Source organism: Aptenodytes patagonicus, chromosome 1 (assembly GCF_965638725.1).
Source record: "Aptenodytes patagonicus chromosome 1, bAptPat1.pri.cur, whole genome shotgun sequence".
NCBI lineage: Eukaryota > Metazoa > Chordata > Aves > Sphenisciformes > Spheniscidae > Aptenodytes > Aptenodytes patagonicus.
Genome location: NC_134949.1, coordinates 102813361 through 102832616, shown reverse-complemented (window position 1 = coordinate 102832616; position 19256 = coordinate 102813361). Strand labels below are relative to the sequence as shown.

The following is a 19256-nucleotide window of genomic DNA, read 5'->3' as shown; positions in this document are numbered from 1 at the left end:
TGAAAAAATGCTGTATCTGAACTTGTAATTTTATTAGCACCACGCTCCTTTCCCTACTTTCTTCATACTGCAGGTGCAATTTACTTTTTTCTTCTAAGTCAAAGTTGAACAAGCTTCTCCATGTTCAACAGTTTTTCACTTCAGTGGAAACCGCCCCTCCAACACCACAAACCAAACCACCCACCCACCCACCCACACCCCATTTTCCACTATAACAATTTACTTGCATCACATAAGGAATTTAAGTATTAATGAAATGAGACTTAAACCTGGAGAGAAAGGTCCTACATATCCTTTTAGAAGGTAAGCTTAAGTAAAATAAAATTAAAATTTGAATTTATGAATGCAAGGCTTGATACCATGCTTCCAACAGTGGAATTGGTGAGATTCTCTCCTCCCCCATCCCTGTCTTTTAAAAACATATCTTTGTAAATGAATACAAGTTAACAGAAGGGGAAACGATGTGGAAAAAAATCTAACAAAAACCAAACACAAAACCCAAGCAAGAATGGAAAAGGTCTCCCACTTATACCTGCACATTTGATTAAAAAAAAAAACCACAAAAAACAAAAAAAACCCACAACAAAATTTTTGCCAAAGTTTATTATACATCCCTTACACAGCCAAAAATCAAAACAGCTTCCCTTAAACACATTGGCAGTGCTATTAAACCACACAGATGGAGAATGGAACAAAGCCAATTCAAACTACTATTCCTATGGCATAGACAAATCTGAAACTGGAATAAAAGAGGCACAAGGCAATCAACTGTTCAAATTAGATAAGACAAACTTACGCTTGTTGTGTAAGCAGCTTCTGGATCGTCCTCTAACACTCGTGACAAACCAAAATCAGAGACTTTACACATGAGGTTACTGTTGACCAAGATATTACGGGCTGCCAGATCGCGGTGTACATAGCCCATGTCTGAGAGGTACTTCATGCCAGATGCAATCCCCCGCAGCATGCCAACCAGCTGGATGACTGTGAAGTGGCCATCATGCCTCTGCAAGTAAAGATGCAAGTTCAAAGAACACAGCTAGTTTTCATAAATTTCATACTATTGATATTAACTACAGCTCATATTTAAAATACATTTGTAATGCATCCAGCCAACCTGCCCACTGCAAGCTTGTTTTTTCAAGCATTTAACTTGCTCAGCAGTGCAAGCTATCCCATCTCTCATTGTGCATTTATCCCCCCCTTTTCTTCCACATTTTCACACTCTCCGCAATCTTGCTACTGACAGCATTTAATGTCTTTTACCCTCAGTTACCAAGAACACTTTCCCCAAACACTATTTTTTAATAGAAGAATGACAACACAGAAAAATCCTCTCTCTCCAGCTCTTCTCCATGGTCTCAGGAAACAAAAAGCCCTCTTTTTATTGCCTCAGCCTTGATTGTCTGCATGAAGTACTGCTGTTACCTCACTTTTGGGTTTTTTGGGGGGGTTGGTTTGTTTAAAAAAAAAAAAAAAAACAAACCTGGAAAAAGTTTGGGGCTTTACCTCATGTCTGTTCTGCACCTAACACCATATAATCTCTAAACACTAGATTAAAAAGGAGATTCAGGCTGAAATTCAGGTGTCGTGTAGCTTTTCTAAAGCCTTCCTGGCTGACTAAGCCCATTAAGCCCAGACCCATGAATGCAAGCTGCTTAACTCCTGCTGAAATCTATTGGAGTTGAACATGTAAATAAGAGTTATGTTGTTAACCACGCTTGTCCATCTGGTCAGTCTTGATGAGCTTCAGTTTCCCATCTGCAAAGTTAAAGTTAATGCTTCTGCACCTCCTAAATCAGAAGACTCCTGAATTATGTGGCAGTAGGGACCAAGTGAGTACCTGTACAGAAATCTTGTTATAGGCTTTTTGCTTGGTTTAGGTCTGCCCTATCTACCATTTACAGCAGACTGCTTACAGTAGTGTTTGTGACCTTGGCTGGCAGACATTTAGCTTCTCATGGATTATTCAGCGAGCCAGGCTTTTGTGTTAGCAGGAACAGCCAAACAAAAACAAACAACTCTTCCCTGCAAGCAAGTTAACTTTCCATTTTCTCTTTCAACACCTTCAGCATTGGGCTACAGGCAAGTAGCGGTGTCCTCCTGATCAGCATTCGGGACATTTCTATTGCTTAGCTCATGCATTTCAGCAAGATGATTTTTGTAGGAGAGAAGTTTACAGTAAGTTCAGTAAATTCATTAGATTCAGCAAAGCAATAGGCTGAACTGTATGGATATGCTTAACTTTATCCCTGATCAGCAAAGTATTTAAGCATTTCCATCAGGATTCAATGATTTGGGGCCTATATCTAGCTAGTCAGGATATAAACATTTAAAGAAATAAAGAATTAGTACTCAGATGTAATTAAGGCTACCAAAAAACGCACAAACAAGCAAACCACAAAACCCCAGAGAGGGAGAAGTTTGGTGTTACTTGCTTTTCATGTTATTAATCTCTCTTCTGAGATGAAGCAATACTAGATCAAGACCCGCCTCACATATATTATACATGTACTTAAATCAAGAAATTATACATTCTTAAATGATAAGTCAATTAGCGCGCATAGCAGGCTGCTAAATTGAAAAAGTTGTTTGCCTATAAAGAAGTTGGAGGAACTAGTTCCTAAAGTCACTATTATTCAATTAAACTCTATTGGGTACAAACACAAAGAAAGACAAACTTAGCAAACAGAAAAGGCAGAGACAATGTGGATTCTGCAATTTGTAGAACTTGCGGAGTGTCTTGAAACTCTTTCAATTCCTTTCATAAAATTGGTTGGAAGAAAAGCCCAAGTGCAGCAGTATATGAAAACCTGCATTACGGGCAACATTTGCCAGTTACTAACCAATACTACTATGTCAGGTTATGACAAAACAAGACAAAAACCAGAAAGAAAATGGTAAAAGGAAGATATGCACAGTCACTTCATGGTTGGGCTTCCAAGCTGCTATTCTAAGCCAACATATCAGAATGTAAAAATTCAGATACTAACACATCTGGTCATCTGGAACACCTCACAGCCTCATCATACTTCTCAGCAACACTAGTATTTAAGGAGCCACACTTCCATCAGTGGCCAAACACCACAGCCATCACACAGATTTCTCCAAACAAAGCACGTTTAATGACACTTCTTTGAAACCAGCTATCTATGACTGATTCATAGCAACTTTCCCCTTGAATGCTCTCACTGTTCCTCTTGTGTCAGTGCTCTGGAGCCTTTTTGTCGCTAAATTCCCTATACAAAAGTGGAGGCAGATCTCTCCAAGCAATCATGTCACACCTATAAGCAACCCCCTTCCTTTGTTTTCTCCATCAAAGCCACCCGTAAGCGGTTAGTTCTGCAGATGACAGTCAGCTGAGGGTCAAGACACAAGTGTGATAACCAGACATTTTACAAAAGGCCATCTCCTGTGCCTATGATGTTCCCTATTGCGGGCCCCTACCGCAAGAATAAGGGGAACCTCTCAGAGTCCAAAACATGCCAGTGACAGATATTTTAAATAAAAACTTTCCATCTAGCAATTAAGCAAAGAGAGAAAAAAGAGAATATTATTCAATACTTTAAGCCTCTTCCAATAAAGAAAGGACATGAACCCTATCCAATATTTTATGTAATGACACCACACAGGATTTGGGTTTTGCTTTTTATTTAATAATTCTAAATGTTCAGTTGACTCAAAATTTATTAAACTGGTTGCAAACAGTTAATACTCTTCACACTTACCCTGTATGGATAACTTTTTTTAGCTAACTGTAGAATTAGGATTTGGAACAAAGCACCTATGACTTACTTTTGCAAAACAACCAACCAAGCCCCCCTCGCCCCCACAACAAAGCACCAAACAAAGCCAACCCCCCAAACCTCTAGATTTTACCTCCTCTTTATCACTGTTAACAGCTCAGAGTCACCTGCAACACCTCCCTTAACCTTTTGTCCCCTTGGATCACAAGCATTCCTTCCTTCCTTTTTTTAATTTGTGCACTGTCAAATCTAGACCGTGCTTGACTGATTTTTCATAAAACATAACCTTTTTCTGCTCTTTCCAAATCTCAGTATTTGCCTTACCAGTACAGCAGAAATGCCCGAGTTAAAAACAATCTCATGCTTTTGCCATTCTCTCCCTCCTTCTTTCAAATTTCTTTGGGCTTCTGCCTTGACACAAAAAGTTCAAGCTTCTTATCTCCACCTTTAAAGAAATGACAGACTTGCTAACATACCACTTGCAATTTTATTCTGTCCTCCTTCTCCCTCTGTGTATTTCTCTGAATCCTCTTCTGCATCTGTTCTCCTCTGTCCCTTCTCATGCTTGGTTTTATATTGTTTCATTGCCAGCCTTGCAGTTCGAACAACTACATTTTTCCTGTCAGCAAAACAGTCTTCTCTTTCTCAAGTCTCTCTGTAATCACTTCTGCATCAGTTTCCATGCCAGCTGTAGTCCCTTACAATCTATAAACTGTTATCTTCCAATATATAAAAATATTTGTCTGATTTAAGCTGATCAGGACAGAGACTATGGGCCATATTTAACCCTTGGAAAATTCAACTAAGTTGGTGAAATTATACCAGGTATGAATCTGGCCTCATATTTTCAACATTTGCAAATCCCCACGTACATCTGTGGGTCAAACCAATCCTTTGGCGACTTTCCATTATCTCATTTCATTCGCTTGTCATATAGGGACATAAAACACTCATCTGAATGATATGGCAGTTGTTATCCAGGGTTTTATTCTGATTCCCATGGCTTAGATTTGAAGTATGCTTTTGACAGGATTCCCACTGGGGTGTTAATCAATACTGGCAGCAATTCAGACCCAGTGGACTTACCACATTTATCCTATTATCCCATCAAATTTTAATCAGGCTTTAATGGCTTTGCTAAATAAACTTTCCTCATCAGTTGAGTATAGATGCAATATCTGAGTAGTTGCCATTGCATTTATGCAGCCCTGCAAATGCTACACCTTGCCTTTGAAAACCTTATGTACATGAAAAATTCTCCTCCTGCTACAGACCTTTCAATAGCACTGAAGTATTATGGGCCAGTGAAGAGGGTCAGTTACTTTAGGGGAGGAAGGATGATATCCTAATTTTCTCTCGTTGCTTTTCACCCTCTAGTTTCCAGCTCCAGCGTGCACTAGTTCAGTGGTTTCCTACAAGCCCATGGAATTTTTCTTCTTCAGAAGATTTTTTCAATTTTACTGTTTTGTTTCTGGACTTTTGTCTATTCTAAAATCCACTTCTTTATTTGCCCTATAGGTCGGAGCACTTTTATGCCTTTATATTCTGAGAAGCGTACAGGAATTGCTACAGGTCTAAATATTTTACTGCAGACTATTTAGATCTTATTTTAGATGGAGAATAGCATTGAAAATGGTGTGTTTATGTCTAACTTAGATCATATTCACCAGTGACAGTTCCTACTAGTTGCTATAGGAGAGACGTAGCTTTTGCTATGTATTTGTTGTTACTATTCTACCATGCAAAGTAAATGGTAGAACTTTATCAGGATAAATCTTCCAAAATTCAAGTTGCAGCTTGGTATTTCCTGGAAGTATAACTCATGCTTCGTACTATCATGTGGATAGCACTCAAGTTTATATTACTGGTACTGAATAAGGTCAGCTGTCAATTTCTTCTTTAATCAACTGTTAACAGGGTTCCATACAATTAATAATACCTAATTTTATTAAATGTAATACATAAAAACCTGAAATTACTTTAGTTCATTTAAAATGCTACTGAGTGATCCTACACAAGAATCTAAGCGCCTCTTCAACCATTAAAAATATGGGAAACCTTTTTATTATTAAAAATATGTTGCAAGATGGAGCCCTTCCAAAACTTATTTTAAGATGCGACAGCCACCCTCAAATCTGGACAGAACAGCAACAGTAGGCTTGCAACCTGTGACCCTGTTTTCCTTACTCAGCTATAGCAACAAGAAAGGGATGTCCTGGCATAACCAGGTGTCCCTGCCCACTTCGGTGCACTGGAATATAGCTGTCACAGAATCACAGAGCTGGAAGGGACTTTGAGGGGGGACCAGATCACCTCCTCACCCTGTGTCATTCCTGACATGCTTTTCTAACCTGCACTTAAAGACCATTAGGGCCAATATTTCTTATCCTACCCACTCTATACGACATCTTAAATGAGATGTCAACTTAAATAAGATGCCTCCCTTGAACATGGCACTTTGACCAGCACAGATTTCAATTCCTCTTTGCAACTGCTTTTTATGCCCATGAAGACTAAGTATCTCTCCTGCCCTTTTCTTTGGGCAAGACTGAACACAGGTTCAGTCCACAGGTCTCATTTGCTTGGCAACTATTCTTTTTGATTTTGTCGTGGACTCTGCCCACCTACTCCATACAGTTCCCGAAGCATTAAGGTCCAAACAAGACACAGTGCTCTGAGGCCTCGGCAATGTGAAGCAGAGAGGAAAAATTACTTCACAGACCTTGCAGGGGATGCTCCTGTGTCTAGATTCCATTGTGGTATTTTTCATTTTCACAGGAACGTGACGCCCCATTTCTTCCAGCAGACTTCTTTCTGAACAGTTACTCTCTGTCCTCTACTCTATAGCTGTTTATTCCAGCCTCACTGGAGTATCGTGCCCTTGTCGTTACTTATTTCTAATTAGTTTTTAAAACTAATTAGTTACTAAATTATTTCTTAAATTTGACATGTTGATTTTAAATTCTAGCTCTGTCCTGCTGTCTGCCTGTGTTCCTACTAGGCTTTGCATTGCCTAAAAATTTTGTAAGTTTAGTCACAGTCTCAGGATCCAGAAGTTTAATGAAAATATGGGGAAACACAGACTGCAGAACAACCCTACTTCATATACCTTTCCATCCAAAGTCCGTTCTCTCCATACAGTATGTAGCCAGTACAGTGTCCACCAACAGAAATTTCATGAAGACCATATTTCTCTAGCTGCTCATAATGATCTCACGTGAGAGAGTTTTAAAGTCTTACTAAATTAAAGATTTACGGTATCAGCTGCTTCTCCCATACCCACAAAGCCTGCACCCTGTTACAAAAGGAAACCAGACTGTTTGACATAATTTGTTCTTGACAAATCCATGTTGGCTCATACTTATCTCACTGTTATCTTTAAGGTGCTCATAAATACTTTTTTGATAATTTGTTCCAGAAATGTTACAGCAGTTGACATTAAGCTGACTGGCCTGTAATTTCTTGGCTTCTCTTTTCCCTTCTTTTTAAAGACATGGATGACATTGGCTCTGTTCTGATCTCCTGGTTTCCTACGTATTCTCCACAAGTTTGCAAAGATAAAGAGCACACTGAAAGCATCCACATTACCTATCAAATTCTTTTTAGCTTCAAATACAAGACAGTTTGTAATAAATTTCCTGTTGCTCAGTAGGAAGAATATCTACAGTGATTAAAAATACTCAGCATTTCTAAATGAACTTCTCACAGCAGTATCAGAAGTACTGTTTTCTACCTCTTTTTAGCAGGGTAACACATTGCTTGAGAACAAATGTTGGCTCTGTGGCATCAGTGACAGCTTCTCAGTGTAATCTTAGATCACATAAATACATGCTGCTTACAATTTCGCTATTAAGGTATTGTATTCATTCAAACTCAGTTTCTAATTGCTCAATTTGTTTTTTTGGTTCAGAAAAAAATATTGGTATCAGCAGTCTCCAGTGCAGGTTTTCTTCTTTACAGAGTAATTTTTGAAAGCAAAATGCCACCTTTATCCTACGAGGAGAGGAACGTGCCTCCAATAAATAAAAGTGCACATGAATGCTGCGTGTGAACGCAAATGAAGGAGTATTACTTATGACCTCTAATGTTGTTGCCTCTCTGGATGCATAACGAGAACCATTAAACTTAGGAAAGGCCATCTGGCCCCTTTTCCCCAAAGCTGACGCCGCCTAGTGAGGCCATATTAGATGGATATACAACATATACTTTACAACATTGTTTTGTAGAACTTTCTACAAGTCTTCATTTTTCTCTTTTCTCCCTTTCCCCGAAACTCACTAAATGTAGCTGTCTGCCGCAGCATCTAAACTCTAGTTGAAAAAATGGTAAGCCTGATAGCAAAGCTACTCTGAGAATAACTTCATAATGATTACTGCATCAAAGAGCAATATATCATAATATTTTCTCCTTCTAGTAACATTTTTTTCCCCCCACATTTTTCCACTTGTCTTAGCCTCTCCTAGACAGGCCTCAAGGGATTAAAATTTGGTGATGAATTCCAGGGTTTCATGTGGTGTACAGTCTGCTGCAGTTGGTGCTCTAAGGCAGTTAAGCATATTTTGTATAGAATCCTTAGCAAATACTTTCTTTGGAAGAACAAAATATATTTTACAGCATTTTTACCTACTATGCATGCCTGTAAATAAATTTAACTTTTTTTTACAATTATTTTAAAGTTCTGAAGTGAAAGGAAATATATCAGTCACAAGTTTTTAGGTAGGAAAAGGAGTATTACTATTGCAAATAGTAACAATGAAGAAAGCAAGACGACCCTGTGATTACCCTAGGTAGGTGAATCCCTTCCTTCTACAGCTCAGACTCACAAAACTGGGCAAGACTGGAGCATCTTTCAAACCTAAACATCTATCTCTTCAGGGTACAGTTAAGGGAAAATGCTGCAACCCCTGAGGAGCTCTCTTTCCCACATTGATCCCTGGAGAGTGCACATTCCCTTCCTAATAAAGAAGGGTGAGCAAATACAGTGCAGTGGATACAGCTGATTGAAAGATTCTTTTAGTATCAGGCCTGCTACAGAACCTGCCGCAATACCACGAGTGCTCATCTGATTCATATTGCTGTCTCCCTGGTTCTTGCCTTGCTGCGCCGACTATTGGTTAGCACACCTTGGAAACCGAGCAGGAACAAAACAAACACTGACAGTAGTCTGGTAGCCTGCCGCTGAAGAAAAATACCGAAAGAAGTTAAAGTACTCTGGTGACAGTTTTTTGGTTCATTTTACATGATTCTAGGTAGCCAACCACAAACAAACATCCCCAAAAGTCAACTTCTAACTGTGTTCCTTTTCTGTGGCTTAAATCCATGCCCATACTGAACGATGCACGAGGAGGGTGAGTGTAGACCACAGCCAGCAGATGCTCTCCAGGTAGCATTCTGTGCAACTGAACCCAAGAAGCAGTAGCCCCCCAAACACACAAGCCACCTAGCCTCCTAATCACCCCGTTCCTGTCTGTGTGATGCTAAATCCAATTACTTTAGCCAAGAATGACCCTTTAGATGGAGCTGTGAAAACAGTAGATGAGATTTAACTCTAAATAGCTCCATAAGTCTTTGAGGCATCTACTTAAGAGAGTGGGCTGAGCCAGGGAGGGTGAAAAGACCAACCTTGGGGCAAAGGACTTTTATAGGAATTATTGCAATCATCTGACAGGCAAGACTGAGGGAATATTGTGGTGTCCAGCACAAACAGCTAGGGAGTGAAACTGGGATTCAGACCTGGGTTGTATTACTGTATCACCCTCCAAACTGCTGCATGGGCTTGGGTGCAATGTGGCACTCATCTCCGTTTTCCCTCAGCAAAGTGGGATTACATTTATGTCATGTATGAAGACTGCAAGATCACCAAGCAGTGATTCAATACCTATGTGGTTTACTTAGTCATGGCCATGCTCAGAGAACAGGCATCTCAAACCCACAGCAGTGGCAAACTGCTTGTTAAAAAGGTTTTGCGGGTTTTAGGCTTTTTTTTTTCTATTATATGTCTCTCTTGGTTGTCTTTCTTGTTGTATCTTCTGTACTCTGTATCAACAAGCCTGAGCAAACATATACTGACTGCAACTATCCTATCTAATTACTGATACATCTTTCTATCAATACAGATAGCTGCCCTTTCAACTCTTCGTGTGTTTATTATTTTCCTCATATGTTTGCAGAATATGTGACTGCTAAAAGATCTCCTTTACACAGGCAGGTGACTGGAACGTAAAGACAATGTGTCCCATCCAAAGTCTGTGTGTGAAGTTGGTAATAGGAAATTGTACCCGGATCTCCTCAGTTCCCAAGCTGAAGTATTAGCCACTTTCTTCCCAAGCACAGACTAGTCCTATCTGGCAGCTGCTGGAGTAATACTGAAAGAAGAGCCTCTAGCCCCTGAGGAAATACTAAGCTGGAAGCTCACGTCCTTTTTCAGAGAAATCTCTCCAAGTGTTACCAGAAGTGAAGTCACATGTACCTTATTTCTGGTCAAATGAGCATTTCCTTGACAGCAAATTTCAGGTATACTTTTGTGGGACAATTAGCTTACACGCATCAATCTTCCATGAGAAAAAAAGATAACTGATTTCATCTTATTGAAATGAGATTTATATAATTGCAAAAATAATGCAGGATTTCTGAGAAAAATTTAGTGTCAAGTGTCTCCAGCAATTTAGGATGTCTGGTGGTGCACAATTGCTGTAATTAATTACCATAATCTTACAGAATTGGTTCTAATTAGCTGAGCTTTTCCACTAAGAATATATCTGAAGCATCTTCACATTGCAAGTGCGTGCCAAATTTTTTCCCAAAAAGCTCAAAGCCAGCATACAGGATATTTTGTAGGGTGGGGAAGACAATCTAGCTGAGCTTGCTGTTTAATTCATACAAATAGCAGAAAGTGAGGCACTGGTTTGGGGACTTGGCCACATAACTGCAACCAAAACACAGCAAGCATGAGTGTAAGCTGCTGGCCTGGAATTCGGGGGAACTGATTTCATTTCTACTCTCTGCTATGCACTTTGTGCACGATACTGTGCAGATCATTTAACGTCCCGGTGCTTTATTTCCCTACCTGTAAAGCAAGGAAGTAAAAGCTATTAAGATTTTAGGGTGTAGGGGTCAAGGGGAATTTTACTTGGAGTTTATGATTCCTCGCACAACTCTTACTGGCATGAAAGCTAACATCACACCAAGGCCGTGAGGAGGCTGATGGCAAATGTCTTCCATGAGGAGTCTTTTGGAATGCCCTCACATGGTTCATCACAGAGTTTCACTCTGAAATTGTAAGATTGACCCATTTTTGCAGGCTTTTGGAGAAGGACAGGTTGGAGGGATGTGATGGTTAATTTTTGCAGGTTGTGGTGCGTGGGGAAATATTTTTTATGGTGAGAAATGGATTTTCCCCCCCCTCCCGGTAAAAACACTTTGCACTGTAACAAGCGATTCTTTTAAATAGTAAGAAAGATAGACTATTTTATAAGCCCTTCCAAATCTCACCACATAAGAACTGTTATATTCACTGCACACCTTTCATTAGGATTGCTAAAGATAAACCCTCTCTGCTTCTTTGTATCTTCACAAAGATTTTAATACGCTTTTAAAAGTGTAGACTTCTATCTGCAGGAAACAATATTATTAATGAAGCAGCTGGATTTCTTTTTAAATAGGTTACTTTGCAACCATTTGCTCTGCTAATTATTAACAGAAATGCTGATGATTTATCTGCAGTGCTTTGGAATGTTGAATATTAGTTCTTTTAAAAAGCATTTTAGAAGAATAAACCATTTCTGAAGTGTGAATTGAAACTGTAAAATAATATACATGGAAACCAGCTGCAGAAATGATTAGCTCACATTTCCCGCCAGCAGTTTTGCCTACAAATATATCTGATGCAATGTGAGAAGTATTGCTTCACAATAACATCATAATTTTGCTGATGTCAGTTTCTGTTAAAGTATCCTAATAGGTAGTAACCATTCTGATAAATAAATGCATGTGAAGAATAATTGGAATATAGATATCATACTAGAGCAATTCAGAGAAAGGTAATTCTCTCTCATGAATTATTTCAGTATTTGGTTTTATTCTCTTCTATGAAATTCTGCACACACACACGCACACACACGCACAGAGCAGAGTTTCAGGCACAGGCAAGTCTTCCCGAGGCACTGCTGAAAAATTACAGACCAGGGAAGCCCCAGGTACTCAAATCAACAGCAGTCTGTCTGCTGCAGATGGATAGAGAGATGAACCAGAAACGCAAGGGGGGTGATTTTTAAAACCTACCCAGTTTCTAAGAAGAACTTGATGATATCAAACTCTCTCCAGAAAAATAACTTGATTTTGAGAGATCAGCAAATTCTCACCAGAAACTGTGGTGCTGGTGTGTTTCTGACAACACAGCAGAGGTCTGTCATGTGTCTTGACAAAGGAAAATAAAAAATTATTTGGGAGAGTCGATGAAGAGGACAGCAGGAAATGCTAGAGAAAAAATACAATGGAATAATCAAAAGTAAAAGGAAGGGAGAAACAATGTCTAGAAATATCTAAGATAATGGCTCTGATGGGTTCTCAGAGTAGCATCCTCTGTTCCCGGTGTTCTCCTCTTGTGGCTACCTCTTTTCTCAACCTGCTGTCAAACAAGTACTCTCTGTATGACTTCCTCTCCCTCTCACTGATTTAGTCTTCTTTCTAAAGTGTTGGCTGTTCTTTCCCTCCTGCTTATTCACTCTTTTCTCTTAGCAGTTCCTTCTTCCTGCCATCATAGCATCCTTGATCACCATCATCTAGATTTTCCTGCAAATATTTTCACAGCTCCTTGTTGAACACCTCTCCTTTGCGCTTGGGATACCCTTTCAAACAAGTTCACAAAACCATAGTCCCCTGATCCCCCGCCCTGACCTTGCCTACAACCCCAGCTTTACCATTCTGCAAGATGGCAATGGCAAGGCATTGCAAGGGCTAGTAAGGATTGACATTTACTTTTTAAGATAGATTTGAAATACTTGACAATCAAATTATTCACACAGGGTCTTATGTCAGTGGGCCTCCAGAGCATTTCCAGGGGTTCTGTTAACAAAGAGACCATTTTAGGATAGGTTTAGCTTAGGGGGTCATCCTTTCCTTCTACTTTTCTAAGAAAAATTAAAAACAATTGCGCCAACATATTATTCATGCTTTCTGTAGCCCTTCTTTAATATTTATTAGTGACCTTTGGGGGTTAATTAATGCCAGGATATTTCACCCATGAACTGTTTTCTAATTCAATTTGTTAAATGCAAGTAACCATAAATAATTATAAATCAATTACTGAGTCTATTCTACACTTCACCAACGAAAAAAAATCATAACAAAGTATTTTTGAAGGTGATTGAGAAAAATGAACTGCTTCCATAAGGCTAGGCATGTGTGCTTCGATTTATCTTTTCCTTCACAAAAACGCTATTTGAAATACATTTTGCTAAATATGGGAACTACTTTTGTAGAAGAAATCAATTACATTCTTAAGCTGATATCTTCTTTTTTTCCAGCTATGCTCTAATGTATCACTGTACCTTAGAAATGTACCCTGGGGAAAGTGCTTCTATTCTTCACTAAAAATCGATGAATAACATTATGTAGAAATTAATTTATGATAAACGATTTAAAATCTTAACCTAGAATGGCGTCTTATTCAAATGTCATCAGAAAATGGCACCTCACCCGCAGAAAGGAGTCAAGGGATCCATTCTCCATGTATTCAACTACAATCATTACTGGTCTGCCTGCAAAACAGCAAAGAAACACATTAGGATTATAGACATATTATGGGGCTTTTATAATTCCAACTGTTATGCACAGATTATTCACAGTAGTTAAATATGTTACCCATTTTCAAAATGCTCATTTATATCGCAAACACAATTCCCTGTGTTACTCTCTAAGATTTTTTTTTTTTTGGTGGTACTGGATTAGCTGAATGTGCATTGTTCGCTCCGGTGTATTCTCCCCTTAAAAAGGATCAAAAAAGAGCCTGCTATTTCCAAATAGCAACACTTGCCGTGTAACATTTTGGAATATATTTGAGGTAAGGCAAAAAAAAAATATTCATAAGCCGTGTCCAAGAAATTACAAACTCAGTGCCATTATTTTCCTCTCAAAGAAAAATATCTCAGTGATTTAGTGGCATACAGATAGACAGATAGAAGGGGATGTCACCAAAAAAGCTCTCCTAGACTGGGTGTGTGTATTGGGTGTGTGTAATCCAGAAAAACTCTGAATTCATATGTTTGTACATACGTAACATATACACAATGTTATCGAAATCAAAGTTTTGCTCAGCTAGCACAGCTTTCCTGTATGGTTCCAGGGTGAGATCATATCCAAGTTGGAGTAGAATAACATATTACATTTAGTTCTTAAAAGAACATCCAGATCTGAAGACAAACTTTTAAACTGGGTACTTAACTAAATACCGTTTCACTGCTTATACCCAGAAATAACTTACCACTCTAGAAGTGCTTGACAGGAGAGGCCTAATTAGCATGCTAATCAGGCTACACAGCAAGAAGTTTTTCAGAATTGTTAATATTACAAAGGAGACATGCTAATGTATGCGAAGCTAATATAATGAATAAATATGTTAGTAAGATTGGGAAGGAGGTAGAAAGTCCTAACATGGCAAACTTTTCTTTCCCTGAGAACACCTGTCTCTTTCGGGGTTTGTGTGAAACTGGGGTGTGCCAAGTGGTGACACAAGTAGTCCGCCCATTTCACTTTCTCAGTACAACACTAGCTGTTCCGACATTTTTCAAATCCAAAGGAAGCCTCTTTCATGACTTCTTTTTCTCTGCCTCTCAAATTATTTTTGTGTTTTATTTCAACGAGGGGATGAGAAATAAACACAGTGTTCAGGATGAGAAAGCATAGAAGGGCATTATGATCATTCCAGCACAATTGCCCATTTCTGTACATGCTAACTTTCTGTTCAGTTCGGTTAACAGTGGAAGTGTTTATTAAACTGTCCACAATATACAATAAGCCACAGCCAGGTATTTCTCCTGAGCTGCTACAGCTAACCTTGAATTTAAAAAAGTGAATGAGCCGTTTCTCTGTTCCTTCCCAGCCTGTCGACTTGGAGTTCCAGGTACCCTGGTGATGCTCATTCACACAGTTTAGTCTAGTCTTTCTGGAGTTCCTCACAATATTCTCTCATTTCTTCTAATAAAATTTGGGTTTTTTTCTGCATTCACCCTCATGTTTAGGTCCTCAATGAACAAAAGAGTGCTTCCTAACGTTGGCACAGTAGTACATTTTTTTCTGTGTGAAAATTCTCAGGTGCCTTAACAGTCTTTTTGGATAGCCTTTCTGAAGTGTGAAGAATTACCAGCTTCTTTCTTTTTAATTGAATGTTTGGTCTCAGCTGCAGATGTGCATCTGCCACCGAATCAATTTATATTCATCTGCATCCATTGGTTATACCCTGGTTTTGCATTATAAGCTTAAACGATACATCACTTCTAAGCTCTTGGAGATCACAGCATTTTAAAAATTAGTATTTTCTTTACTTCAGCTTGCTAATGATGACTAGTTGTATAGCCTAGTCTCTTTAGTTTCAAGCACATAAATGACTTAGATTCCCTTACCTTTACCATTTGCTTACTGTCAAGGGGCTGACATCTCCATGTGAAAGGAATATTCTATAATCTAGAGAAGTAAACAAATGGCAGCCTGATGCTAGAGGATCTTACTATATGCAGAACTCTCAAGCAAGTAGTGATTTCTAAATTGTTGCAGACAATGGCATCTTGTTGTTTACATCCCTAAATAGGGATGTAAAGCTGACTTTCAGATGGTATATTTGGTCAGGCATAAGTTACCCAGAAATTTCTCTTTTTGGGTAAATCAACAACTAAAAAACCTTTATGGAAGATTTGCATTTGAAGGGAATGACAAATGGAGCTACTGAGCCTCAAAACAGCGCCCCTAGTTTCCTGTTAGTAATCCTTTGGTGCCCTAATCTTTCTGGAAGCTATTTTGTAAGGTTTTCTGGAGGTTCATAGGCTCTCATTACATCTTTTATGCACCTTGGATTCATATCCTTCAACACAAATTATTTTCACACTTATTTTGTAAAAGCAACTTTTAATTCTTCTATGTTCTCTCACAAAATATTCTCCCCTCCAAAAAAACTCCAACAAACTGTACTTCATTTTGCTCAGACCAACAGTATAAACTTCTAGGCTAAAGTAATTATGAAATGTATCTATATGCATTTATTTGTGGATTTAAAAAAGAGATTTCAGTATTTTTCACTGGATAATGTTTATGAGTTTTTAACCTGCTCGATGTGTTCCTTTAATCATTGGAAATGATATGCCAGCTCTTCCACATGATAGCACAGGAATGGCATGATCTGGTAAATACACCAAAATAAGTAGCATTTGTATTCAAACAGGTCGCTGTATATTGGAAGATCAGCATATCATTAAGTGTTCAGGAATTTTGGTGAACAATAAATTTAGTCACTTAGGCTGATAGCTTCCCAGAGACTCAGTCTGTATCTCTCTCCATCCTACCTACATCTCAAATGAACTTGATGCAAGATTGTGTCAAGGCACCACAAAAATGAACCCAGCTCCACCGCTTGATTATCTTAAGCAAAAATCTTAAGTCTGGATCCTAACGCTAACTTCCCAAATAATCTTCTTTTAGAGTGCCAGCACTTGATAAAAGCCATCCTATTTTGGCTGCAAGTTTAATGTATCACTGAAGATATTTATGCATTCCAAGCTGGATTGTGACAGGCAATACAGTGAGACTTTTAGTCAGCATAGTATTTGTCTTTGGAGTACCTGTAGATCAAAAATGTCTCAGCTATTGTTTCATTTGCTTGAAGATACAGTAAAAAACTCTGCCACACAACAGATTCCAGTGGGTACATTTATCATCAAAGCGGTAACACACAGGTTCTATCCCCAGCAAACAATTATTTTCCAGTAATTTCATAGGTTTACAAATTTCATACAAGGATCTCTTAACATTTTACAAATGTAAGTACATCAAGTGTCAGGAAACGTAAGGTAGGACACATCTTGATTTCAAAGGTGTGGTAGGAAAAACAGGTTCAGAAAATCAAGTGGCCCTCTCCATCCACTCAGTGTAGTATATGCAACCAGGCTGTGTTTGGTTACCAATACACAATGTTGTATTTTCTTCCCTAGCTCAGTACCCTGTAGAGGCACTTAAGTGATTCCACCGTGTGTTCGCGTTGCATGAACAGACTCTCCAGTTCACAAATGGTTGAAGGAATGGGACTAGCAGTCGGCTCTGGAGAAGCTGGCTGAGACACGAGGATAAGCAGCTGACTCTGGCACACCCAACGAGAGAATCCAGCACTGGGCATCTTAGTCCAGAGACCGAGTCACCAGTCCCAAGGGCAGGCAGTGGGAGAGACTGGACTGTCCCCTGTGAAAAACACAGATCCTGATGTGCATAGCTGTTGCACTCCATCAGTTCCAGATCTGAAGCAAACTCTGAAAGCACAGCTCTACTTCTGATACCCTACATGTAACAGAGCGCAATCTGGGATGTCTAACCTCCAAAGGGTCAGAGGGTGGCAGCCAACCCAGGGCTTCTATAGAACAAAGTTCTTGGTAAGACAAAAGGCTACGGATGACATTAGTTGATGTTAGTTTCCTTTTTAGCTGCAAAGAGCATGTGTTATCCTTTATACTGTGGTACAATTTGAGTCCAGAAAAGATTAAGGTCTGTGCTGAACCCTGTACAAACACAGAATACTGCTTTCGCTTTAAAGAGGACTACAAAATTGACTTTGAAAAATAATACTGGGAGATTTTTAAACTAGTGTAATGTTTGCCTCTAGATAAAAAAAAAAAAGAAAAAAGAAAAAAGACTATTACTTAGATTATGAAAATCCATGTTGCTCTCACAGTGCTAAGAAAGATGAATTCTTCATTCTCAAAACAAGGACAGGAATGAAAAAAGGAGTGGGGGCAGAGAAGTCTTGAAGAGAGAGAAGCAATCTTTGTTTATTTTATCATGGGGTAGGCCAAATGCAATTCTGGAAGGCATTGAATTATTTTCCTATATTTATGATTGCTTACACATATGAAACATGGACATCTTCACTTGAAGAAACAAGTTTAAGGATAAACAGCAGTGGGCGGTGATACAGATGGGAGTCAGGAAAGCGCTCAGGGCTCAGGACAGCACAGGCTGCAGCACGGAGAGAGCCCTGCCAGCGCTGTCTGAACCTGCTACATGAGCACCTGTGAAAGCTGACACGTAGCCCCAGGGAACTGTACAGGCAAGACAGCATGCACCAAAAGGCACTCCTGCAACCGATGATGAGTCCCCTCTGCAGCATGGGTGTACCTCACCAGATAGCTGGACACCCAAACTCTAGTTTAAAGACTTGACCAATTGCGGTGAGTGGTTTCACACGGATACAGGCATAGGCACTAGACAAGTATCTGAAGAAGAACCAGGTTAATTTTACAGTCAAGATCCACATAAGTGAAGGCATGGAAAAAGGACACTGAAAAAGGTGTCAGCTTCAGCTGAGGACTTGGAATAAAAGACGGAGGTCAAGAGCATCTAGGAGCTAAAAATTGCAGACACTGCTGGAGGAAAGCACACAACTTCATGTTTGAATTGGGGGTGGACAAAATATAAAAAGGTTTGAAGATGGATTCAATGATCAGATCAGCCAAACAAATCATTCTTGCAGCAGCTTTAGATACCCAGCAGTGCTGGAGTAGGGAGTAAAGCAAGAAAATAGACTTTTAAAGTAGAAGAATTATATAAATAGCGTTCTGAGGCAATAGGTTTTAAACCTATTATGCCTATTAAACCAAATATGGATTTTACACACTACGTATATCACATGTAGCATTTGTGCTACATGTCTATGTAGCATGTCTAACAACGTCTAATTGTTAGACAACAAATGTCTAACAAATTTATCATTTTACTACATACTTAAGATAACAATATGGAATTGTATTTATACATGACATATATTGACACCATGGCCACATTCACTGTTTTCATAATTTCTGTGAACCTATAAATATTCCCACCCCATTCTTCCCCACCACCAGATACGTGTCTGGGATATTGGCTAAAGCAGCTTCCCCTCCTTGCACAATGCACATGGAGTAACTCTGGCTCTGGCAGATCCATTTCAGACTCCCAGCACCTCAGAAAGTCAGATCAAACATGCAAGAGCAGTATCAGTGCTTTGCACGATCCAGGGAAAGGACATGAATTTCATTACTCAGAACTTAGATGAACCTGTAGAAGGTGCGGGGATTATTCGTTGTTTTGATGCAAATACTACCTTGTGACAAGTGGCTGACTGGTTTTGACAAGGTGGGATGTTTTTCCCTGAGAAAGCTTTTTCCCACCCAGCTGTACTGTAATGCCATTCAAATAAAACCAGCATAAATGACAAACATTCTGTATTGATGTAATGCCACCTCAGAATACGTTACAATTTTGTATTTTCTATTG

At 39.1% G+C, this 19256-nt stretch overlaps 1 protein-coding gene across 5 annotated transcripts in view; it reads right to left on the bottom strand.

Moving 5' to 3' along the window:
• Nucleotides 1-19256, bottom strand: part of EPHA6 (EPH receptor A6) — a 526124-nt gene that overhangs the window by 61414 nt on the left and 445454 nt on the right. For all 5 annotated transcript variants that reach the window (XM_076350956.1, XM_076350973.1, XM_076350963.1 and 2 more), the window contains 2 exons: nucleotides 13443-13504; nucleotides 797-1006 (listed from right to left, as the gene is read on the bottom strand). In XM_076350956.1, the coding sequence (XP_076207071.1) occupies nucleotides 797-1006; nucleotides 13443-13504 (272 nt within the window). The remainder of the gene's footprint in view (nucleotides 1-796; nucleotides 1007-13442; nucleotides 13505-19256) is intronic.